Source organism: Ceratotherium simum, chromosome 26 (assembly GCF_057802395.1).
Source record: "Ceratotherium simum simum isolate JZ-2026a chromosome 26, ASM5780239v1, whole genome shotgun sequence".
Lineage (NCBI taxonomy): Eukaryota > Metazoa > Chordata > Mammalia > Perissodactyla > Rhinocerotidae > Ceratotherium > Ceratotherium simum.
Genome location: NC_141925.1, coordinates 27,862,164 through 27,888,650, shown reverse-complemented (window position 1 = coordinate 27,888,650; position 26,487 = coordinate 27,862,164). Strand labels below are relative to the sequence as shown.

Below are 26,487 nucleotides of genomic sequence, written 5' to 3'. Positions count from 1 at the left end.
GGCCCTTGATTGACCTAGTCTTGCTTTCTCTGCTTGTCATCTTGTATATTCTAGACTGCTTCCATTTTTTTTCTTTATTTTGTTCGTCCTTCCCTCTGTCCTATGCCCCCTCTCCAGATACATTCTATACATACGCCCTCCAGCCCCCCTCCATTCATTAATGCATTCACATGTTCATTCATTCATTGAGCAAGAATTTATCAGGTGCTTACAGTGCTGGGCAGTGGGGACACAGGATGACATGGGTCCTGCCCTGATTGAGCTAACAGCCTAGTAAAGAAGGGAGAAAGTAAGACTCTCACACACCCTTGGGGCCGGCATGCTCACAAAATCACAGCTGTGATAAGTGCTACACAAGTGTGTAATAAGGGGCTCTGACTTAATAGGGGGCTTCCCTAAGGAAGCCATGACTGAGCGAAAGGCTGGAGTGGGAGGAGGAGGTAACTAGGTGGAAAGGGGAGGAGCGTCCCAGTCAGGGGATAGCAAGGACTCTGAGGCTGGAAGGAGCGTGGGACATGGAAGCATAGAAAAAAGGATCATTAGGGGGAACTGCAGAGATGATGCTGGTGGGGCAAGGTGATGCAAGTCCCGGAAGTCCACATTAAGATTTTTGACTTTATTCTCAGAGCAGTGGAGCCAGTGAAATGTTCAGAGGCGTGACACGATCAGATCACACCACTCTGGCTGCTGAGTGGAGGTCAGAGGGATGGAGCCACGGGAGGTGGTTGCTATGGTCCAGGTGGTGGCAGCTCAGAGTGATGGTGGAGGAGGAGGTGGTCTGGTGGTTGTGGTGGGTGTGAGGGGAAGTGAGTGGAATTGAGCCAGAGTTAAGAGGCACCATCTGCAGGACTTGGTGAAGGATTGGCCAGTGCTGGGGAGTGGAGAGCTGAGGATGACACCTGGGTTTCTTTTGGGCTCCTGTAGCTTCCTGCTCAATCTGAATGACTGGGGCATGGGAGGAGAAGGCTCTAGGCCTCCTCCTATAACAGCATCCTGGACTCTTTCCAGAGAGAGCTGCCCCTAGATGGTGCCTGGAGCATCTTGGGAAAAGTGGCTTTCACATAATCACAGTGCTCACTGTTCACCATCTAATGACCCAGTCGAAAATTCTCACCAGATTATTTTGGCCCCAAACTTACTGATTCCTGAACAATACTTCCTGCTGCTTTTGAGAAACAGCTGGCCTCCAAAAATGGTGGGAAAGACTAGACCTTGAATATTTGACTTCTTGCAGTGGTTTCCAAAGTGGGCCACACAAGATGATGCAATGGGGTGTGAGAGGAACCTGGTAGTTCTTCCATTTTAGTAACATATTAAATTTATATGTATATATATGTAAATATATCATGTGTAAATATATTAGTACAGTAGCATGTGCATATAATTTAAAATGGATAAAGTAAACATATTGGAGGGTATGCTTTAATTTTTTTTCCAGATGAGAATGTATATCAAAAATGTTTGGAGGCCACAGCCTACGAGAACAGATGATATAAATAAACCAGTCACGGTGGCTTTGGTTCCTGGCCTCTTCCAGGGTTCCTGGCCCCCTCCATGGCTCCTCACCGCCACCGAGGCAGGGGCATCAGATTCCCTCACTTTCCTCCCTTGCCAACCAGGCTCCTGGGTGACAGAGGCTCTGGGGAGAGTGTGGTCTGGGCAGTACCTGGCACATTAGATGCCCCTACCTCTTCCCAGTACCTCTAGAACTACTACCTTGCTATCTTGGCTTTGGCCAGGCACATCCAACTTCTTTGGGCCTCAGTCATAAAACCACAGCCTCAGAAAAGATATTAAATGCCTTCGAGGCCAGTGGTTCCCAAACCTGGCTACACATCACAATCACATGAGAGAACTTTGTAAACATTCAGTGGTACCTCAGCTTCATCCCTGGAGAAGGTGATTCACAGGTCTGGGGTGGGATCCCATCATTTGTAATTTTGAAGCGCTCCCTTGGTGATTCAGAGGCACTGCCAGGTTTGAGAATCAGTGATCTAGGCCAGCTTCTCATGCTGTCCTTGAAGGAAAGATTTGAGACTTCTGCTGGGAAAATATGAGGACACTCTGTGATCCAGTAATTCTGGAAATACCAACTTTTGCCTAGTTTGATGACATACTTTACACAATTTTTAAGACTCTAAAGAGTTCGTGAAATATTTATTCAATGATACGAGTTGAATGAATGAAACATACATTAAAAGATGGAATTAACGCAACGTGTCCTTGAAGACTCTCTCTCTCTAGAGTGATGGTGGAGAAACCATTCCACCACGTTGACATCCTCCTCCCATAGCGCCCTCTTCTTCCAGGGCATCACCTGTCCTGAAGCAGAAGGGATGTGTCCTACCTAAGACTTCTCGGCACCTGGAGTCTTGTGCCTCCAGAGGCCTGGGTAGGTTGGAGCGGGCTTTCTGCCCAGTGAATGATGCTACCACTGTATATCCAGCTGCACAAGCAAGAAACCTAGGAGTCGTTCTTGACCCTTCTTCTCCCTCCCTGCCATATCCAATCCTTTACTGATGATTTTGCCTATTAAAAACTCTCAGATCTGTCCACATCTCTGTTTCTATTCTGCTGCCCTGGCCAAAGCTACCAGCGTTTCTCCCCTGGTTACACTAAGACCTTCCCATTTTCCCCATCCCCCCTTTCCTTGCTGCCAGTCTGTTCCCCACACTTCAGCCAGAGTTATCTTTTCAAACTCAAATCTTCCAGTGGCTTCTCCTTTAGGACAAAGACCAATTTCATTGACATGGCCTATGGTCCCTGCTGGTGCGAACCCTGCCTGCCCCTACAGCTTGTTTCATACTACTCTCCTCCATTCCACCCCTTCCCTCTGAGTCCCCTTTCTGAGTTCCAGCTTCATGGCTGTTCTTCTACCTTAAATATTCCATGTGTATCAGTTAAGTTTGTGTAAGCTCAAATTTAGTGGCTTAAAATGACAATTGATGTGCTCAGGATTCTGGAGTGTGGCGTTTGGGGCTGGGCCCAGCTGGGTGGTTCTTCTGCTCTCTGTGGCGTTTGTTGGGCTCACTCATGCTTGGTAGTCAGTCGGTGGGTTGGCTGGGAGGTAGCTTCTCCTGCCTGGCCTCGCTCATGTGTCTGGGGCCTCAGCAGGGCCAATTAGAGTGGCTGGACCACCCTCGCTCCATGGTCTTTCGTCCTCAGATTCTTCACAGTGTGGTGGACTCAGGATTACAAGAGGGAGGAAGTGGAAGCTGCAAAGCCTCCTAGGGCCTGGCCTTGGACAGGGCAAAACATCACTTCTACTGCATTCTCTTAATCAGTGCAAGTCGTGGGACCAGACCAGATCCAAGAGGAGGGAAAATAGATCCAACCTTTTGATGAGAAGAGCTAAAAAGTCACATTGCAAAGGAGCATAGGAAGAATCATGGCTGCCATCTTTGAACACAGTTCACCGCACCATGCTCCCTCCTACACAAGGTCATTGCAGCTGTGCTGGCTGCCTCTGTGCCTGGGTTCTTGTGTACTTTCTCCACTTCTTTACCTAAGTCAGCTCCGTCTAGCCTTCAGATTTCATCTTAAGTTTTCTACCTCAAGGATGCTTTCTCTGAGCCCATTGGCCACATCTCTTTGTTGAATGCTAGTTTTTCTAGCACTGCGTTGCTTTCCTTCATGGAAGTTAGCTCCATTTCTGATAGTGCACATCTGCCTGTGATTATTTAGTTAATCCGTCTCCCTGGAAAGATCATCAGCTTTGTGAGAGCAAGGCCTTATCTGTTGACACGCCCCATTTCATTCTCATGCTGGAAAGTAGGCTCTGAATGGATGTTTTCTGGATAAATAAATAAATTAATGAATACCTGTTTCTGGAGTCACCCCACCTCCTAATGGCCCACCGCCATTTATACATGACCACCTCCTCACTCCCCTAGCAGGGGGTCACCAAGAGCCAAGCCCCCGTGGAGGCAGACCCATGTTGAGAACAGCTCCTCAGGACCCTTCCTTGGGATCAGCTGTACTTGGGACACGTGTAGCTAGTCCTCATGTCTGGCAGAAAGATAAACTGGATCACTCCCTGTTTAGGGAGCTTCCCTGTTGCTTTCATGCCTCTTGGGTAGGGTCAGAGGCTAGGCTAGGTGAATACCAGTCCGTTCTGAAATACCCCTCAGTAGCTGCCTTAGTTAACATGTTGGTTTGTTTCTAAGGCATTCAGTCCACTCTCTTGAATTTCTTCACTTCTGCTGTCTAGGCTCAGTCATTCGACCATGGACAGACTTCTCATCAACTCATCACCACTTAGGGCCAGCCCATGAGCTCTGCTGTGACCACCCTGGCCAACTTGGAGCAGAGCCTCCCAGACCTTGAGAATTGCTCAACTCACTGGCTCCTTCCGTCCACTTGCAGTGCCACACCACCAGATCAGTCGCTCTGTGCAGCAGGAGGCTTTGACCCCAACCTTGAGGGTGTTGTTGGTGCCACCTCAGATCCACTGAGCTTCCTCGGGCCATGTGCACACATGCTGCTTTAGCCCCAGAACACCCTCCACTGTTCCCCTCACTCACCGCAGCTACAGAGCAGGTCAGAAGCACCAGCCAGGAACCCTGAGTGAGGTGCAAGCTGTGGCTGAGGAAGAGCTGGGGAGCCCATGGCTGCAAGTCAACACCCCCTGGGGGGGAAGGGTCCCGAGCTGCACTGCCCACCAAGTCAGGGCTGGCCTCTTGGTATGGCATATGGTTACAGTTGTGGTTCTGGCTCCCCCACTTACTGACTGTGATTATAAATAGCTTACTAAACCTCTCAGACCCTCAGTTTTCTCATCTATGAGGATTTCATGAGGTAGTTGGTTTGGTTCTTGGTTGCAATATTCAGCTGGTCCTTGGGTCTGGAGCAGGCAGAGTGGGGACACTCCCCTCTCTGAGGGGTAGGGTCTATGGAAGTGGATGGGAAGGATTGGGCAGAGAGGAACTCCCGGGACCTGCTCCAGGGCTGGGGCTGCCCCTCAGGACCCAAGGGACTGAGCTCAGTTTGCCTCCCACACCCACTGGGTATTTCTGTGTCTTTTTCTTTTTCTTTCTTCATCTTCTTTTTTTTTTTTTTTCGTTTTGAATTGCCTCTTCTGCCTGATATTTCCAGAGTGGTTTGCAGCTTGAGTGTTTCAGTGATGTAATTTTCTGCCTCACACAAAATGTGCTGCTGCTGGTTGCTCACACTTATGACCCTAAACCCAGTCTGAGTCACTGGGGTGACAGGCTGAGGTGTAGACCGAGGCCAGGCAGGCACAGGATGCTAATAAGAATATGCTCCAGGCAGAGGGGGTCTGTGATGATGTTACAGGCATTGGGGCCAGGGCTGACCCTGCTAATTCCCTCTAGGTTTGCTGAGCCTGGCAGAGGGTTATACCTGCAAGATGCCAAACTGTCCGAGAGCCCCTTGCCCCTCCCCAGACTATGCAGGAAGAGCTGAGTGGCTCTGAGTTGGTGCCCCCCGAGTGTGCCAACTGATATCCACACAGCAGAGCCCAGAACAGGAAGCCTGTGTCCTTGCCACACAGGATGGATATGCTGCGCTGCCTACCTCCCAGAGTGGTGTACCATCTCCCTGCTCTTGTTGAAGAGGCTTGGGATCTGACACAGGGTCCAGACTGGCTCTTCTGACCTCTCACCCACTCCTAACAGCTAAGGCCACTTGATCCCTCTCATCAGCCTAGTTGTACCCCGGGCTTTCAAGCAATCCTGACCTTGGTCTGGACTGGTTACGGAGGCTTGGCACCAAGGCAGCCTGGCTGCGGATTCTGTTCCCACCTGGCACCTCTGCTCTCGTGACTGGGTTTCAGGTTTTTCCTGAGGCTCCTCATACACCTGCATCTGCAGTCACTGCTCAGTAACTGGTCCTTACAGAGCTCTGCTTTGTTTTCACCAGTCCTCCTGAGCCCTCTAAACTGGAATCCATCCCTTGAATCATATAATATACAGTCCCTTGTGATTGGCCTCTTTCACTTAGCATGATATTTTTAAGATTCATGCATGTTGTAGCATGTATCAGTATGTTATTTATTTTTATTGCTAAATAATATTCCATTGGATGGATATATCACATTTTGTTTATCCATTCATCAGTTGATGAACACTTGCCTAATCCCGGGTCATGAAAATTTTCCGCTACGTTTTCTTTGAAGAGTTCTATAGTTTTAGCTCTTACATTTAGGTCTTTGATCCATTTCAAGTTAATTTTTGTATATGTTGTGAGGTAGTGGTCCAAATTTATTCTTTTCCATGTTGTCCCAGCACTATTTGTTGAAAGGACTATTCTTTCCTCCATTGAATCGTGTTGGCACCCTTGTTGAATGACAATTAACCATTATTGTGAGAGTTTATTTCTGGCCCTCAATTCTATTCTATTGACCTATATGTCTATCCTTATGCCAACACCGCACTGTCTTGGTTATGGTAGCTTTGTGGTAAGTTTTGAAATCAGAAGTGGAAGTCTTCCAGCTTTGTTCTTCTTTAAGGTTGTTTTGGGTCCCTTGTATTTCCATAGGAATCTTAGGATCAGTTTGTTAATTTCTGCAAAGAAGCCATCTGGGGTTTTGATAGGGATTGAGTTGAATCTTTAAATCAATTTGGGTAGTATCACTGTCTTAACAATACTGAGTCTTCCAGTCCATAAACATGGGATGTCTTTCCATTCATTCCCTGAATCTTGAAACTGTCCAATGCCACCTACCTGTGGAACTCTGTGTCTTTGTGCACTGCCCACCCTGGAGATTCAGCCACCTCATTTTACCCTAAAGGTCTCTTGCTCCTATTCCCCACAGGCCTCTTTCCATACTTTGCCTTCCTGACTTGGCTGCTTCCACTGCCAACAGCTGAGTCTGCCCTAACCCATGGCGGCACCTAGTTGTCAGATCCCAGATCAAACTAGTCTGGACCACCCACTCTCTACCAGTCTCTTAGCTCACATTCTCCTCCTTGAAGAAACAAGGTGAGGATTCTTGGTTATGGGGAGAACTTCCCATCTGTATCATTTCCCTGTGGTGTAGCCAGAGTTGGGAAATAGAAACAGAAGATCACACACATACCTGCATTTTGCCACCAAAGTCAGTCAGTAAAGGCCCAGAGGAGGTGTGCAAACCCTCCAGAGTGTCCCAGTATCCTCGAGGTAGGGTTTCTAGGAGACTAAAGTAGAATGGCTTGAAGTGACCCAGGTTGGGATGAGCCTGCATTGTCTGTGCCACCTGAGTCAGCTCACCTGCACACTCTCATTTATGGAGAGTATGCAGGACCCTCAGAGCAGGCCAGTCACACAGGTCCCTGAAACCTCTCTGCGTTTTCTTCCTTATCTCCCTACTGGTACCAGGAAGTTCATTTCCACAAATTAGTCCTTCTTGACAATCAGAAATGCTTTGTTTTTTCTGTGTGGGACTGAGAGAAGTTGGATGGTCTGCTTTCCTCTCAGAGCAGGGCCTTTTGAGCCTGGATGCCTGCCATGCCCACAGAGGATGGTAAGTGTCACTTCCTTGGGCTTTTGCATCCCTCTAAGGCAGCTATCATTTCAGCCTTCCACCTGACTATTCCAGCAACAACAAGTGACGCCTGCATACGATGACATGGGGGTGGATGCTTCCAGAAGACTGAGCATCTGTGTTCTTAGGACTCCAAAATAGAGCATATTAACAATGCAGAACGAGACCATTGTACGCTTTGTGCTGATATGAATAAAGATGGTATGGTTTTTAGTTTGAATTTTCCATTCTAGGTCTACAGGGCACAGCTTCATCCAGGTGTGACAGAAAACCTCCATGGACGCCAATTGTGCACTGTTGAGAACTTAAGAAAACCATGTGTCACCAGAGGCGCCTGAGGTTTATAAGCCTCTCTTACCCAGAGCTGGATTTTAATATCCTCAACTATTGTATCTATAAAAATTCCCCCAACCCTTCTTTTCTCCCTAGTCAGGTTAGGTTAGGCTATGCTGCAGTAACAAACCAACCCTGAAATCTCTGTGTCTTTCTATATTAAAATGTATTTTTCACTCATGCTACGTCTCCTGAACCATTGCTTTTGGGCCTGGGGGAGGCAGCAGTGGCTGCTGGGAATTTTTCTGTGAGGCTGATGAAGTCCTTGCACCTCCAGGTGTGGCTCTGCGGGGGCAGCATGGAGGTCCTGCCCTGTTCACGGGTGGCCCACATTGAGCGGAAGAAGAAGCCATACAACAGCAACATCGGCTTCTACACCAAGAGGAATGCTCTCCGGGTTGCTGAGGTCTGGATGGACGATTACAAGTCTCATGTGTACATCGCGTGGAACCTGCCGCTGGAGGTAGGGCCAGCAGCCCTCCCCATCACCTAGAAGAGTGATCCTTGTGTTTGACTGGTCACTAATCCCTTTAATACACTGATGGCTCCTCCCTGGAAGATATTTATTCTTGCAAAATTATGAATGCATTTGAGGGGGTTCACAGACCGACCTTCAGGTTTTAGAACCCATGCTTTACATGGCATCTGGCACAGCAGAAATCTCCAAATCCATTTACAAAGGTCTTAATGTGTCAATCCCAGTCTTATATTAACTGGATGCCCTGCCCCAGATCCCATCATGTGCTCTCACTGTATGACCTCCGTGGCGCTCCAGCTGTTCCAGCACATATGCCCCTACTGTGTGCAGAATCCCTTGTTTCTGTGGCTCTTCATCTCTCTTCCATATTCTGCCCAGAATCAAGCCTAGGAAGATTCCCATTTCACTGCAGCCCCATAGGAGTTTTGCACAGTGCACTAGGTTGGTTGGAATCCCAGCTCTGCTACTTACTAGCTATGTGATCTTGAGCAAATCCACTTGATGCCTCTGTACCTTAGGTTCCTTAGCTATAAAATGGAGACAATAGCAGGTCCTTCTTAGGGCGATTGTGAGAACTAAATCTAAAGTACTAAATCTAAGTACTAAAGTACTAAATCTAAATACATGTAACATCCTTAGAGGAGTGCCTAGCACAGGATATGTGCTTGGGAATGTTGACAAGCATTGTTCATCCTCCATGGCACAGCAGGGTGACCTCACCGTCAGCCATGGTTGGGTTTGTCTCCTCGGCCAGAGCACGTGTATGTGTCCGAGTCATGCCCTGAGAGAGTCACCTGGGATGGTTCCCACTGAGAAATGGCAGCCCCTGTGTTTCAGGAGGCTGGAGCCCAGAACAGCAGAAATGCAGTTGAGTAGGTGCAAGGTTTGTGGATAAAGAGGATAAAAGTCAAGAATTTATATCATTGTTGCCCCAATTATTGAAATACATTCTAAAGCATTGAAAACCCCCTTATGGCCATGTAACACTTTATAGCTGTTAACCTCTAAGTCATTGTACACATTGTTATTCTGTAAGGATAGGGAGTATTTGCTGAGCCCTTCCTACATCCCAGGCACTCAATAAGTTCCTCATTTGCAGTATCTCATTCAGCCCTCATAACAACCTCATGACCTGGGAACCATCTGCCCCCGTTTCCTCATCTATAAAATGGGGATTATTAACATTTACCTCGTAGGGCTCCTGTAAAGGTAAAAATGAGGCTTAGAATAGAGCATAACAAATATTAAGTGCTCAATAAACACTAGCTTGATATGGACCTATTATGATGTCCATTTCACAGATGAGTAAACTGAAGCTCTGGTAGGTTAAAAGTGACTTGCTTAAGGTCCTACAGCTAGCACATGGCAGGGCAGGGATGTGAGCTCACATCTTCACTCAACTCTCCCCACAGCCCTGCCAAATATTGTTATTATTCCTGTTTTGCAGATGAGGTGTCGTGACCCAGAATGCTGGTGACTTATTCAGAGTCATAAGAACTCAGGGCTGCCAACTCTATCTCAGTGCTTTCTCCATCATTACAAACGTCTGGTCCCCAGTGCCGACAGCACCCTACCATGCTTTTCAAAAATGGCCATTCTCATTAATCATGCTAAGTATATTAAAACACAGAGTTAAATATTGCTGCCCAGGTTTGCCTTTGAATTTTAATAAGTCTGACATTTAAAGAAATTTTCCTTTAAAATCACTGTTTGGCTGCTGAAGAAGAAATCTTAATGAAATAATTTGAACTCTTCTCAGCCCCCAAAACGCTGCCTGGCTGCCCGCCGTTGCGGAGAGAGAGCATCCTGTCTCTGCTAGTTCGTGGCCATCTTGTGGCTGAGTCTGAGGAGTCATATTTCAGCTACTTTATTTTCCCTTGTCAGCACACAGCAGCCCATTACAGGTTCATTTCTGTAAAAGCAGAGTGAATTATTCATTAGAACATCATTACAAGCTTTGCAATGGAAAATTATTTTCACTTCTGCATATAATGAACTTCGAAAAGAGCCAACAAAGGGAGAAATTACACATGTATAGAAAAGAAAGACAGGAGCTGGTTATAGGCTTTTATTTTCTTGTCTTAATCAAATAATTCCTCTAATAATTGGCTCTGATAGTCACTGAGGAAATCAGGGAGAGACAGAGCTGGGGACGTAGGTTGTCAATATCAGTGTGTCCCAGAATCCCTTTAGCATGGCAATGATAAGGACTAAGGATGGGACGGCCAACTTCTCTGGGGGCTGTGGGCCATGCTCAGGGGACCACAGTATCTAGCTGGGGGATAGATGATCAAGTCCGTCCCTTTAAACTGACCTCTGAGCAAGCATTCAGGGCTTAAAGTTTCTCTCTGAAGGATTCTCCAAGGTACCACCACCTGTCCTCCTCTCTGGCCAGAGCTCTCCACCCACTAATGCCCTCTGCTTCTCTCTACTTCCAGAATCCAGGAATTGACATAGGTGATGTCTCTGAAAGAAGAGCATTAAGGAAAAGTTTAAAGTGTAAGAATTTCCAGTGGTACCTGGACCACGTTTACCCAGAAATGAGAAGATACAATAACACCATTGCATACGGAGAGGTAATTAAGACCACGCATGCTCCCAGCTTAGATGGCTGTGCAGTGGGCTGTGGATTGCTTTGAAGGGGGGAAATAGAGAAGAGAGTCATTTGTTTGTTCATTCATTCATTCATTCAGTGAGAGGTTTCTGGAAGTGCAGACCCTGACAGCAGGGCTCTTCCCAGCTGGTTGGGGGGACAAAGGTAATAAACATTTCAACGGGAGTGGGGACCACCCTTTTGCCTGGGGTATGGAGTGGATGATGAGTTCTGTTTGGGACATTTTGATTTCGAGGCCCCCTGGGACCTGTAAGTGGGACACTGAGCAGGAAGTTGGGTATAGAGGCGGGGTTGGAGCTCTCCATTGCCCAGTGCTCTGGGCAGAGCTCTTACCACCAAAGAGAGGGCACAGGTGCTCCTCTCAGATTGTCTATGATGAGATAATATATATCACCTTTATAACATTAAAACAGATTGACTTTCCTCTTATTACGAATGCCGTAAATATGCATTTTAGAAAACTTTGAAAATAATAATAATAGCAGTGAACAGTTATTGAGTGCTTTTGAGGTACTAGGCACTATTCTAAGTGCTTTTCACATACGAATTTATTCACCCTCACCTTATGAGGTAATAGTGGTATTTCCATTTTATTGATAAGAAAGCTGAGACTTAGAGAAATTAAATAAATTACCTAAGGTCTCACAGCTTGTAAGTCATGAAGCTAGGATAGAACATAGGCATTCTGATTCCATAGATAATGTGTGTATTTTGATATATGGTCTTCTTTACTGTGTGTATGCGTATATTTTTTTAACTAAATATATATACATTCTTGTATACCATATATACTTTTTATACACACACATCTATATATTAATATAAATATATTTACTAAACCTCGCTGTCTACAAATGCCTAATAGTTTGAACTGTTACTCAGTAATCTACAGAGAATATTTTCCTGTGTCATTAAACATTTTTCCACAATATTATTAGTGGCTACATCTGATGCTACCTTTTGTGTATGCTGTGTTCTGCTTGAAAACATAGACTTTTATGTTGTTTCCATTTTTAAATATCACATGCACCACTGCTAAGAACATGTTTGTATGTAAGCACTTGTGCATCTCCCTTGTTACTTCCTTTGGACGGTGAATCTGTGGCACAGAGTTAGCACAAGGTGCAGGGAGCCGGGTGCTCTGGACCTGGCAGAGATACTCCGATAGCTCTGGCATTTGGGTGTGTTCCCAGGGCTGCCTGGAACTCCCTGTAACAAACAGGCTAAGCTAAGAAGGCTCTCTTTGACTTAGAGTGTCTACTTTTTCTACAACTATGAATTTGCCTATTTTATGCCTCATGCCTTTTATAGAAAGTAAGCCAGACCCAGGTCAAATCATCAGGGTGTGGGTGAAGTGTCCCTCCTGAGCTGGAGTCTGGAATGAGAAGCTTGCTTCATGCGGGGCCAGTCTGTATATTGGTTAGGGATGCAGGCAGATGCTGGAGCCAGCCGGCTGGATTCACATGCTAGTGGCTCCTCTCGGCTTCCGTTTCCTCATCTGTAGAATGGGGGGACTGAAAGTACTCACTGCACAGGGCCGTTGGGAAGATGAAAGGAGCCGCCATCTGCAGAGCTCTTAGAACAGTGCCCAGCTTGCAGCAGTAGCTATTAATAGATCCAAACTGCCTTGTCTTGTCTTCTTCAAAATAAAAGCAGTTTTTTTTTTTTTTTTTTTGGTTATTAAAGATCAATTTAAAGGAAGCATAGGAAAACAATGAGCAGTGAATGGATTATTCCTGGTAAATTGTCTAGCTCCTTGGAAAAGAAAACAATTTAGACTCTTAAAGCTTACCATATCCCAAAGTATATTTCAGATGGACTATAGCATTAAATGAAAGAAAAGAAACCATAATAGAACAATACAGAGATAGATATGAATCTGATCTCTGAAAGGGGAAGGGCTTTCTTAGAATGAAAGCCGTGGAAGAAAATGCAAAGGAAAAGGATAATGGATCAGAGCTGATAAATATTAAAATAATCTGTACATCAACTGAATAGAGAAATAATATGCCAAACTGGAAATATGTATGCCATAAATACTACAGATCAATGTATAATACCATCAATATGTAATGAGCTCTGCAAATGGATTTCAATAAAACTTTTGATTTAAATAAGAAAGTAAAACATCCCAAAAGAAAAATAGACAAGGTACAAGAGAAAATACGAATGGGTAAAAAACACATGACAATTTTTTATTTCATAATCAAAGAAATTAAAATAAAATGTAAGATAAAATGAGCTGCTTTTTTCCTCCTACCAAATGAACGAAGATTCATTTTGGGAGTATATGTTAGTACTTTGCCAGCAAGGCCTTGACAATGAAAAAAACCACATGTCCTCTGGTGAGAGCGCAAATTGAAACAAGCTTTTTCAAAAGCAGTTTGAACCACATGTATTAAAAAACTTAACGATAGTCATACTTTCATCTCCACTTTTATTCCCAGCAAATGTTCTGAAATGAAGACAAAGAGTTGAGAGTAAAATTGTTAATCTCAGTAATTTTTTTTTTTGGAGCAAAAATTTTGAATTTAACTTGAAGGTTAATTAAATATACTATATTAATGTTTTGAAATATTTTGTAGCCATTTCAAAAGGTGTGCACAAAATTTTAATGACATGAGAAAAATATTGATAATATAAGGCTTAAAAGGAAAAAAATCAAGATTATAAAATTAGATTAGCTACTATTTTAGATTGAAAGCAAGTGAAAGAAAGCATGGAGAAATGGGGATGATCCTTCTAGTTATCTCTGGGTAGTGGGACAGGCAGTTTTTGTGGGGGTACTTTGTCATGGTTTCCCAAAATATCCCTAATGTTTATGTGATAATTTTATAATTAGAAGCAAAATAGTTATTTAAAAAGAGAGAATAAAAAGGGGAAAAATGCTAGAAGATGGCCAGAGCACAGTTCCATAGGCTGTGCACTGCACAACTCCCAGGTCTGCCATACACGTGAACCACAGTGTAAATGTTGTCTCTGGAGCTGAATAGTGGGGTAGCCTTAGAGGTAACATAGCGATCATAGTCTGATTTTTGGAGGGGATCGGGAAGACTTTTGTTTTTGCAATTTTCCTATCTGTTTTAAGATAGGAAATTCTAATAAATTCAATGCATACATACATTCTATAGAAAATATAAAGATGAAAACAAAACTTACTCCAAATCTCAATTCCTAGATATGATCAATGTTAACATTTTAGGGCATTTGCTTCTATTATTCTTTCTCTGCTTACTGAGCCCAACACATACTGAAATGTATTTCAGATGAACTGTAGCGTTAAATGAAAGAAATCCAGCTAATCAAATTCAGTTTGATAACAAAATTTATCAAAATCTACCATTATTTAGACACTCTATTTTGTGTGTGTGTCTGAGGAAGATTAGCCCTGAGCTAACATCCGATGCCAGTCCTCCTCTTTTTGCTGAGGAAGATTGGCCCTGAGCTAACATTCGTGCCCATCTTCCTCTACTTGATATCAGACGCTGCCACAGCATGGCTTGATGAGCGGTGGGTAGGTCTGCACCCAGGATCTGAACCTGCGAACCCTGGCCGCTGAAGCAGAGTGTGTGAACTTAACTGCTACGCCACCAGGCCGGCCCCTAGACACTCTATTTTTAACACTCACTCCTACTGGCTCTTTTCACCACATCCAGATGCCTGCGCAGTGGGAAAAGGAAGAAGGCGGAGTGAATATCACACTATATTTGCAGTTTTTATCCTTCCTTTTTCATGTACCATTCTGTGTGAGAGTCTTTCCCCAGGCCAATGACTATTTCTGGGTTTTATGCTCCTTCATCCTTCCTAATATTTTAGCTGGCTTGTTTTTGATTTTTGAAAAGCTTTCCACTCATGCGAATTGTATATGTCTTGTTCTTAGTTACAGTATAGTAACCGCTAATTTTTTTTTTTTTAAAGATTTTATTTATTTTATTTTTTTCCCCCCAAAGCCCCAGTAGATAGTTGTATGTCATAGCTGCACATCCTTCTAGTTGCTGTATGTGGGACTCGGCCTCAGGATGGACGGAGAAGCGGTGCCTCGATGCGCACCCGGGATCCGAACCCGGGCCGCCAGCATCGCAGCGCGCGCACTTAACCACCAAGCCACAGGGCCGGCCCTAGTAACTGCTAATTTTTAAAAACATTAACCACTGAGCCTCCAAAATGAAGGGTCAAATGGTGTGTAATATAAGAACTTGAACATACTTTCTCCTGATCTCTGCAACTTTTCAGTCTCTGTTGATATCATCTGGGAGTTTAGACCCAAGCAGTGTTACACTTCATTTACATTTTGTATCTTCTTGAAGAATAACTTTTTAGTTAAATTCGGTTCAGTGAGGAAATTGACCATTTTTCGGACAACTGTGTTTTAATGCTCACTCCTGCTGGTGCTTTTCACCACCCCAGACCCCGGCACAGTGGCAAAGGGAGAAGACACGTCTGAGCAGGTGTCAGCCCTGGCGTTTCTGCCTCACCCTACGACCAGTGTGGGTGCCCAGCCCACTTAGATAATAAGTCACTTTGCCTTTTAAATGTTTATTCATCTCTATTAGCTGGGATGTCTTAAAAGAACTTTTAAAGAAAGATATGTGGATGCTTTATGTCCTGACTCTTGCATGTATGAGATATTGCCTTTCCACATGCAAAAGCACTTCAGTGTGCACAAAAACATGGGCCACCCACCCTTTTGCTCGAAATTCTGTGGTCGGCTCGTACTGCCCTTGTGGCCTGAACTGCCTCTGGCCCTTAGTTCATTTTGACTCGTTTTTTTTTTTTCTTCAACCATTTTTATATGAAATATAACACACAAAATATGCATAAAGCATACATGTGCAGCATAATAATATAAAGCAAAAATCCATGTAGCCACCACCTGGGTGAAAAGTAGAACATTGCCAGCATCGCTTCCACTTATCCTTTCTTGGCATTTAGCTCAGGAGCCATCTCCCCTAGTCTCTGAACCCTTCAGATGGGGTGAGGATGTTCCCCTCGCTGCCCTGGCATAGTTCAGTCATGGTACCAGCTCTTCCTGTGTCTGTCTCTTTCTCCAGATTGTGGACTACTTCAGGATGGGACTCGTTTATCTTTGTGTTCGTTAGACTTAGAACAGGACCAGACACCTACCAGGCCCTCAATAAATATTTATTAAATTACTGAATGGTAGATTTGATTGCATAAACATTAGAAACAAAATTTAAAAGCCTAGCATTCTGAAATCATTATATGGAGCAAATAAGCCATAAAAACATTAATCTCCTTAATATGTAAAGAGCTGTTACAAATCTATAATGAAACCACTTGAGATCCCAGTGGGGAAATAAAAAGATAATTTTCAAAAAGGAAAATAATTGCTAAATATAAAACATTCCAATTTACTATTAATTGTAAATTTATAAAAACAAGATATCTTTCTTCACCTTCTAAAACAATATTTTTTATTTTTTATCACCTATAATTTTTATTTTATACTATTTTAAAAGCTTTGTTAGAGTTCATTAGACACATTTTTATTATATTGCTCTTGTTTGTACATAAAAAGGAAAACATAAGCAAAATATGTTGCTAAAGGTATTTCTAAAATTTCATTGCTCTCAAAATCTAACTCTTCCAAATTGTTTTTTGACTCAGAAGTTGGCTAGGTTTTTCCATATAACTTATCTTTTGCACCATTGTAAGCATTGGCAGCAAGCATTTCCTTAAAGCATCCATAAGAGGACTAAAGTCCTGGTGTTAGGCTCCTAAGCTGGCTTTGCAATACTTTAGAGGTGGTTTGCTTTGGACTGTTTGTGCACCAAGTCTGATTCTTCACTTCTCCTAGCCCTCTCCACAAATTATTGGTAACTTGGGTTTAAAAGAATGCTGCACCATCGTCTTCAGAATTTTTTACCCAAGCTGGCATTCTTTTTTTTTTCCCTCCAGCTCTATTGAGATATAATTGACATATAACATTGTGTAAGTTTTAAGGGGTACAACGTGTTGATTTGATACACTCATATAGTGCAAAACAATTACCACTGTAGTGTTAGCTAACACCTCTATCACGTCACAAAATTACTGTTTCTTTTTTGTGGTGAGAACATTTAAGATTTACTCACTTAGCAAGTTTCAAGTATATAATACAATATTATTAGCTCTAATAACCGTGCTGTACAATAGATACCCAGAATTTATTCATGTTATAACTGGAAGTTTGTGCCCATCGACCAACATAATATTTTTAAATGTTGAAACTCAAGATGGATAAGTATTTATGTACCTTGTGGATGGGAATATAAATTAGTTTAAAGCCTCCCGAAAGCAGTTGGGCAGCATGTTTTAAGAACATTAAGATGTCTATACTCTTTGATACTGTAATCCCAGTTCTAGGATTCTATTCTTAAGAAAATCTGAAATGTGAACAAAGCTTTATGCATAAAGTTGCTCATCAGAGTCAAAATTGAACAAGACTAAATTGTCCAAAAATTGGGGGAAAAAATGAACTGATTGTGTGAAAGGATTGTGAACAATTTGTCCTTTCTTCTGTATTTTCCAATATATCTCACTGAGATGGTGTTATTTTTGTAATCCTTAAAAAAAAAAGTCATTAAAAATCTGCTCAGTTATCTGAACCTAGACACAATTTGGGTACACAAAAGCAAAATAGCCCTTGCCTCCCTTCTTGATTTATCCCTGGTTAGTTTGGTTTCCATGGAGACTATAATCTGGAGGGGACCAAGGATATATGGGGAAGATCCGCAGTGTTGCCGTTTTCCTACTAGTTGAGATTGCAGGGTGGTGGGTGGCATGGACACAGTATAGAATCACAGCACGCCTGAAGGTCCCAATTAGATAAGTTCTTACTCGCTCCCCAGGAGCCATGCCTAGGTTCAGGGGTTTTGTCTTGGGGACTTTTGTCTGTTCCTCCACAGATGCTTTCCAAACACCTAGGATGGTGCCTGGCACAGCATAGGCATTCAGTAAATATTTTTGAATGCATAAATAAATGCTGCTAGAGCTTTTCATGATGACAAGGTTTTTGTTTGCTCTTTTGATTACTGTTTTTCATGCTTCTATGCCAGTAATGACCTGAGAAGCTGACCTGTGATTCCCAGGGTTATGAAAACCAGCGTTGGTGCCAAGGCTCATTTTGGATAACTAATGGGTAACCAGTGTTCCTGTGTCCAGAAGTTCCCTGAGATCCTCATTGGTGCTGGGGATGGGGAAGCAGTGTGAGTGGAGGGCCACAGGCAGAGGGCTAGTGCCCACACCATCCAATGAAGGATTTCGTCTTTCTTGCCAGAGTGATCACTTCATAGACTCCAGCCTTGATCCTTACTTGGGGGGTCCCGTGGCCTTCCCATCAAGAAGTCGGAACCAAGGCATGGTGGAATGGTGATTGGGCAGCAGAACCTCCACTGGATGAGTTCTGATGGGTAACATTTTGCCTATTCCTGCAGCTTCGCAACAACAAGGCAAAAGACGTCTGCTTGGACCAGGGGCCCCTGGAGAACCACACAGCAATATTGTACCCGTGCCACGGCTGGGGACCCCAGGTAGGAGGCCATCTCTGACCAGGAAGTGAACTCACCAGCCCACAGGGGATGTGTGGGACTTCTGGTAACTTCTGTTGTCTCTACTTTGTAGTTGTTGTGTGTTCTGAGATTTTAAGGAGAAGGTAGGGGACTCTCTGGTTGTTTCTCTATAGGAGTTAGGGAAAAAATTCATAAGTAGTTGGATTAGCACAGATATTAAGAGGATCAATGGGTATGTTTCATACCAAAAGAAAAATGTGTATAAACTTCAGAGCCATTTGCTAATAGGCAAGTATATACCACACGTGCCTATGTTGTAATTATAACCAAATATGCCTGCTTACAACTTCAAAGAAATAGTTAGCAGCTTCCCTCACGAGAACCTTATTGACACGTCCATCCTGAAAGGCCGTCGTGAGTTTGGTGGTAACTATGACCTGGTCTGTGAGCGCTGGTGCAAGAGCCAAGCGCTGACTGGGAAGGAGGAACGTGCTTCTAGGAGAACACACTAGAAAACTCAAAAAGGGCAAAACAATCAACCAACAAAGTAAAAACAGAGCCCCAGTAAATGAATGTCTCTTGACAACTGTGTGCTAGCCAACGGTGTGTGTGCACCAAGAGCTTAGCAGAAAGTCTCTAAGATTGGGAGAAAACATATCCAAAAATGTCATTAGACTTTACATTAGTAAAAAATAACATTTTGATGTCAACCAATGGTAATAACAGGTAAGGGTAATAACTGCCCACTGGGAAAACATTTCTGTTCACTACCAGAGGAGCACTAGATGGTTGGTTCTAAACCAGGATCACAGACTCTCCCTCTGGGTCTCAGTTTGTTCATCTGTAAAAGGAAGACACTGGACAAAATGCCCTGTGAGCCTTCTTTGTCCTTTGTCTCTCTCATGTTCTGTGAACACACATGTTCACATGGAAACTCACATTCGTTGGTCACATGCACATGCTCACGCACGCGTTCATAAAGGCTCATGGGTTTTCTCTGCTCATAGTGGTTTTGCTTTCCCATTAAGCCAGTAGCTGGAAAGAGAAGAGTCATATTCCTTCTGCCATCACTGCAGGTGGTTCTCACAGTCTTTACCCTCAGCCTCCCTTTAGTGTGTGGCGGGTCCTCCGAAGGTGGACGAGTGAAGCCAGACAGATGGAATCCTGAGTGCTTTGATCCTTGTAGCCACTCTGGGAGGTGGCAGGCAGCATGAGGAAACTGAGGCACAGAGGAGCGAATGCCTGGGAACAAAGCAGACTAGAACCCAGACTCTCCAGCACAACCAAAGCATATTAGATTCAAATCCAACCCATTTAATTCAGGATTGTTTACTGGGCCCTACCACTGCCTACAATTGGCTAAAAGTGCCTGTGGGGAGCAGGAGGATGACCAGGAAGCCTAGACCTGCTCCTCTCCATCGAGAAATGGGGCACTAGCATCGAAGGTGAGATGGACTAAAGAATCCAGTGGGTGTCTTCATCCCTCATTTACCGTTCACTCAACAAATACGCGTTGAACACCTACTGCAGATGCTATCACAGGTGTATATGCAGTTGGTGAGATATAGTCCCAGAACTCAAGTGGTTTACACTTGAGGGGGAGAGACAAGTAAAGAGGGAGGAGGCCTGCAGCATAGTGAGTGTGGAAAGAGCGAGATAACCCAGGGTGCTGGGTGCCGGGGGACAGAGGGTGGCCCAGATTGGCTGGAGCTTAGAATGCAAGAGGGAAGGAAGTGTTGAGCGACAAGGCAGAAGAGAGATGGAGGGGCACCTCTCCAAAGGCCTGAAAAGGCGTGCTCTGAGGCACTGGTACTCACACTTCAGTGCAGAGCAGAATCACCTGGAAGGCTTATGAAAGCACCAACTACTGGGCCCCACCCCAGAGTTTCTGAGTCAGAAGGTCTGGGGGGCAGGGGGGCTGAGATTTTGCATTTCTAACAAGTTCCCAGATGATGCCAGTGATGCTGGGGAGTTTGGAACTTGACCTTGAAGGTACTAGGGAGCCACTGGAGGGCTCACCTGGGGGAATGATATGTTTAGATTGGGCACAGCCAGTCCCGGAGGAGTTCAGCGAGTGTGGATACTGTGGAGACATCCTCGGCCTTTGGTCCCTTCTGACTCTCCAGTCTTCCCCTCCTGGGGACGAAGGAGTAAAGTACCCTGGAGGCCGTGGTGACCAGGGAAATGGGGGAGGGGAGTTGTGGCCTGCAGGGGATGGTCAAGTCAGCCATTTAAGAGGCTGCGTCTTGGGACAGCCCAAATGACAAGCCAGCCTACCACCCCAACTAGTCTCTGGTGAGATGGCTGGGAGAGGGAGATGGACACATGGTGGTGTCAGGCCAGGAGGGCAGCAGGAGCCTGGACACTGAGTCCTGGGGATATCCACTCTGGGCCACGTTGCTGTACATGACCATTGTTTTGGGAAATGCTGGGAGTAGCTTGTAGAAGAACACTTACCTCCCAGGCTTCTTTGTCCAATCTTCTGAACAGGTAACGTTTGAACTGAGTACTTATTAACTATGACATAGTAGACGCTGTTGCATTTAGATATTTGCATAATCAAAAACTGGCCTATGAAGCCAACTTCTGTGAATGAGAAAGGGAGGAAAGATGGTTTGATAAGTGTCTCCCCAAGATCTAAGGGCTTCCTCATATGGCTCGAAGCAGCGGCTTTTTACTTGGGTGTTTCAGGAGAAGGTTTTCTAAGTCATTTGGAAGCTCTCTGCTGACCCTGAAGACCAGCACATTGAGTTCAGAGAGTGTGGATGCTGTGGAGACATCCTGGCTTTTGGTCCCTACTGACTTTCCAGTTTTCCCCTCCCAGGGACTGGCTGGATCTGTCTTCTGTGGCCCTGTTGTCACCTCCTCCCACCTCCTCCCCGGGCCCCCTGCCCTCCCTGTCGGCCCTGGCTACTCAGAACACCCTCTAATGCCCTTGTGATGCTCACAGCTCCAAACATAGCCTGAGACAGTCCCCTGTGAACTTGACCTTCCTTACTCTCTGTCCAGAGCCTTTCCTCCTGTTGCGTCCCCTCCCTGAGCGTCCTCCCTGAGAATCCCCCCTGGTCACCAGCCAACCAGATCCAGCTGGCATGCCCGGGTGGCCCATCTCCCAGACAACGCAGTGGCAATTTAATGAGAGTCTTCACCCTGGAGATCGCCACCTGCTTTCTCCCTGCCCAGACAGGAGCCAGGCACCAAGTTCTCCTCTCCTGCTGGGAGCTTAGTGGCATTCACAGCACAGTACCAGGGCCTTTGTTGGGAAATAACTGGAATTTATCTTTCACCAGTTCCACCTGCATGCGGAACTTTTCCAAATGCACGCTCCTGCCATTTAGTTGATTATGGGATGGCAAACCAAATTAGGCTGCTCATTGCTCCCCCCAACTCCAGGATGAATACCTAGAAGTGGGCCAAAGTTGTTTTCCATCAGCTGATTTTTTTTTAAGTAAATCTAACGATGTTTTCTGTTCTACCACATGTTCTGAATTAGAGTGCATCCTCGGTACTGCTCTGCAGCTGCCAGGCTGGCCCTCCCCTCGCTCATCAAGGTTTCCTCCCCCTCCTTCCCAAACCCTCCGTGCTGGGCGTCCGTTCCCCACCAGTCATGTGCCTTGGCATCTTTTTAAACTGCTTCATAAAGTGCTGTGGGCAAACCGAGTCAAAGCTCCTGTAACAAGGCAACTCCCAGAAGAAGGAATTGGTGTTCCACGGACACTGTTAGCTTAATTAATGGACTCTATGTTGTAATTTATTATCAAACAGCAATTAAACAGATAAAATAGGCACTGAGGAGGGTAATTTGCTGTCTTGCAACATGTGTTTGTCAACAAGATGGAAACAGTTCCCAGCCACTCAGAGAGCCTGCTTGCTTGCGAGTGTCTGTCGGCGAGCTCATAACCAGCCTTGCTCTTGTCTGGTTACTAATTTGAATTAGATAAACATACGTTTCTTTTTTGAGTCTCGGTTTTTTTAATAAATAGGATGTCAAGGATGCAGCAGCAGCCTTTGGTGTCAGCTTGACCCCAGTTAGACAGGAGGTCTTGTCTGAGGAGGCCCATGACTCCCCACCCCGCTCCAGGGTCCCCATGAGTCCCCAAGCTAGAACAGCCAAGGTCACCCCACAGGGCTATCAACTGTGAGATGGGCCTCTTCTCGGAGCCTCTTTCTGCTCTCTCTCCCAGCCCGCCCGGTCAACCTGTCAACCTTCCCCACCCACTGCTTCTGATTTCCCTTGAGGGAAAATGTCAGGAAGAGAGAACAGGGTGGGCAGTGCTGCCCCCAGGGGTGCAAATAGTATCTTCCTCACCCCTTAACTCCTCCTTCGATGGCTCTAAGGCTGCTCGCTCAAGTCCCGGCAGCTGAGCTGTTGCCCAAGGTCCCAACAGTGCAGCAGGCCACCAACGATGGCCCAGAGCTTCATGGGACAGTCCTGGGTGTTCTGGGCCTGAGCCATGGCTCGGTTGAGACAAGAAATAAAAATGCTGATGATAAAGCCATTTCTGTTTTTAGCAACTCGTTGCATCTTATCAGGTAGGTAGTGACACCCCCACCCCCACCCATACTCATGAGAAATTGAGATTCAGGTAGTACACGGCCACTTTTCAGACTAAAGTCTTGTGACTCCTGGTCTTGGATACTCTGCTGTGCCATCTGCTACATTCTGGGGAGCATGTCTCATATCCTTGCGCCCCAAATGTTCTCTAGCCACAGCAAGCCTTATAGAAAGACTTGAAGCAAGCGTAGAGGCAATGCTGGGCAAGTGGAATGTGAGAGCAAAGGTGTAGAGGTGGGGGGCATACAGCATGTTTGGGGGACAGTAATGCTGTTGGCTGAGGCAAGTGATCCATGGCAGCCATGGGGACAGAGTACTGAGAGCCCAAGTGCCAGGATGAAGGGCCTGGCTCCCCACCCAGTGCCTCAGGTGTGACCCACAGAACTGTGAACCAGGAACTCTTTACAAATGCTGATCCCTGGGTCTAACCCCAGACCTACTGAAGGTGGGGCCTGGAAATCTGCATGGTAACAGTCATCTCCAAGTGCTGTGTTTTTTTTAATCAACACAATTTATTGAGCATCTATTACGGGCCAGGCCATGTCTTATACTTGCAGGTAGTGATCCTATGTCCCTGTTTGCCCAGGACAGGCCCAGGTCATACCTAATGTCCCAGCCTAACTTGTTTTTTAATTTACAGTGTTGTTTCAGTTTTTGTATAATTGGGGTTTTTTTTTCTTTTTTAAGATACATTCATTCTCTTTAATGTAGTTGTGCAAGTTTTTTTTAAAGCCAGTTATGCCCTTCTTTTTTTTTTTTGAGGAAGATTGGCCCTGAGCTAACATCTGTTGCCAATCTTCCTCTTTTTTCTTTTTTCTCCCCAAAGCCCCAGTACATAGGTGTATATCCTAGTTGTAGGTCCTTCTAGTTCTTCTTTGTGGGACGCCACCTCGGCGTGGCTTGATGAGTGGTGAGTAGGTCCGCGCCCAGGATCCGAACTGGCGAACCCAGAGCAGCCAAAGCAGAACACGCGAACTTAACAGCTACGCCACCAGCCAGCCCCTAGTTGTGCAAGTTTTGACAAACACATATGTACGGTCAAGTAACCTCGCCACAATCAAGATATAGAGCAGTTCTACCACCTCCAACATTCCCCTGAACCCCCTTGTAGTTAATCCCCGCCTCTACCCCCAAGTGATTTTATACACATCAAATCTGAGGACCAACTTAACTGAGCGTTTGTGGAAACCACCTACGTGGCTGCACATGTGTGAATATAAAACATCCTGCCAATTCTGCTGCAGCCTCCTCCCCCAGCTGAGGACCACAGCTCCTCAGCGGCCTGTGCCATGGCCTGGGCATGACCAGCAAAGGGTTCAGTGAAGTGGCCCTGGGGGATTCAGGGAGCACTCTTTGAAACAGCCGCTGGCTGTAGTGGGCCTTTCATAAGACAGGTGTGTGCTGTGGAGAGGAGTGTCAGGCTCTGTTCGGAGGGCGTTTGTGATTGGATGGGCTCCAGGGAGGGTGTCAGAGGTCTGTCAGTATGTTTGCTTCTTCCTCTCTCCTCTTTTCTGAGAAGCTCCCATTCCTTCCCGCAGTTAATTCATCATCAGAATGACAGATGAGAATTCTTTTATCCCATAATTAAATTTAATCTGATCTTGGACTTATTCTTTGATGGCTTCATCTTTTAAGCGCTACATCATCCAAACACCTCGTCAGGATGATGCATTGTGCCAATAAGGCGCTAGTGCCCCCCTGGAGTGACAGGGCTCCCTCGAGCTATTAGCATGTGGAAGGCGCCTAGAAAACGCAGAAGTTAATGACATCTAGCAGCCTCTTGGCTTCCGGATAAAGTCACGTAAGTGTTGGGGTTCAGGGGATGGGGCCATTGAGAGCACACTGAAATTAGCACCCAAAGAGAGATGGCTTTGCCTCGGAAAACAGCCTGTGATTTGGGGAACGGACTGCCTGCACTGGTAAGAAGCAAACCCAGTAATCCCTTTCAGTTCCTGGAAAGCATTATGAGGTCAAAGCAGGGGAATGTAAACCTTGTGGGAAAACAGGTTGGAGGAGCAAGGCCAGGTCCTTTTTATGCTAGAGAAACCTACACACACACAAGAGAGCACAGAGAGAAAATGCCGGGGCTGTCTTACACATCTGAAATGCGACACCACAGGCGTTCTGTACTGCTTATTTCCATTTCCCATCTCTTATGCAATATTTTCAAAAACCCTCCCCCTGCATTCCGGTGCAACACTTATAAATTTGTTTTGCCTCGTTGCAGATAGTGGGGATATTAAAAGCCTTTTTTTTTTTTTATTCCTCTGACTCATCTTCTCTCAAAATATTCAAAACTTTCTGATTTTATTATTTCAGGGTTGTTAGTTCCTGCCTCCGGGGCCCTGCCTCCCTCCAGCCCACTTGCACATCCCTGCGCCCACCTTCTTTCCAGAGCTCCATGGAGTGAGGGTTACCCAGCTCCCTGAGACTTTCCCAAGGCTTGGGGGACTGAGCCCCTTTCTCGGCCATCTGCTTCGCTTCCCTTCTCTATTTCCAATCCCTAGTTCCCTCTTTCTAATTATTCCTGACAAGTGATGCAGGGAACGAGAATGCTTGTTTCTCTAAACAGCATATGGAAGTAAATGCACATGTATTTGATTTTGCTTAAGGAGGACCCCAGGTTAAGGAAGAATTACTGTACTATTTCCTTCTTGCCAGAATGGGTTAATGAGCTATTCTTTCCAGAAAATCAGAATTACAATCATAAATTGCTTGCCAGTAGAGATGCTTATTAAAAGTTTTATATCTCTTAGAAGTTTAGTTGACTTTTCTCCAGACACAAAAGTGATCCGGGCAGGTTTTGTGTTAATGTGAGGCTGGGAATAAGGAACTCAGACTGAACAATAGGGTGGTGGCTACATCATCAGCTGAACCTTCCTACCTTGCCCAGAACTATTAAATTCAAAGTCCCTGCTAATCTTTTTCTTTTTTACTAAAGACGCAACAGCATTACACTGAGTTTGAAAAAGACAAATTTAAATCATCCATAATCCTACCACCCTAAAGCAACTATTATCATTTCTGAGGATTGCTTTCAGCCTCTTTTTTTTCTTCTTCAAAAAAAAGATGTTGATTTCTTAGGTTGTTTTCATATCCCTGAGTTAATAAAGACACATCGCTGCTTCTGAAGGAGAAGAAGGGGGAAGGTTAAGCCACTTGGTGAAAAGGTATTTAGTGTCTTGGCACTACGAGGGGCTGCAGAGCAGGGGCAAAGTGTTAGAAAGCCTCGTCCCCTGACCAGTTAGTTTAGTTCAGAGAGTTTCAGTTTTTCCTGGAGCAGCAGTGTCTGTTGAATGATTATTTTCAAAGACATTGCTTGTTTGAAATGGTGAGGATCTGAGAACAGGGCCAATCAGAATTAAGGGCAGATCTTGTGGAGTTTAGAGATAGTGGAGTTCAGGCCATTGGTACAGGATGTCAGGGCCTCAGGAGTCTGGATTCCCACTGGAAGAGGCCAGAGGAAGACCAAATGTGCATAGCAGAATGTCCTAGACTGTCCTCATTGTACCA

At 45.2% G+C, this 26,487-nt stretch overlaps 1 protein-coding gene across 1 annotated transcript in view; it reads left to right on the top strand.

The window, feature by feature from the left end:
* The window catches only part of GALNT17 (polypeptide N-acetylgalactosaminyltransferase 17), a 442,868-nt gene that overhangs the window by 395,407 nt on the left and 20,974 nt on the right, over positions 1-26,487 (top strand). The window contains exons 7-9 of the mRNA XM_004439509.3: positions 8,094-8,279; positions 10,733-10,870; positions 18,345-18,440. Of these exons, the coding sequence (XP_004439566.1) occupies positions 8,094-8,279; positions 10,733-10,870; positions 18,345-18,440 (420 nt within the window). The remainder of the gene's footprint in view (positions 1-8,093; positions 8,280-10,732; positions 10,871-18,344; positions 18,441-26,487) is intronic.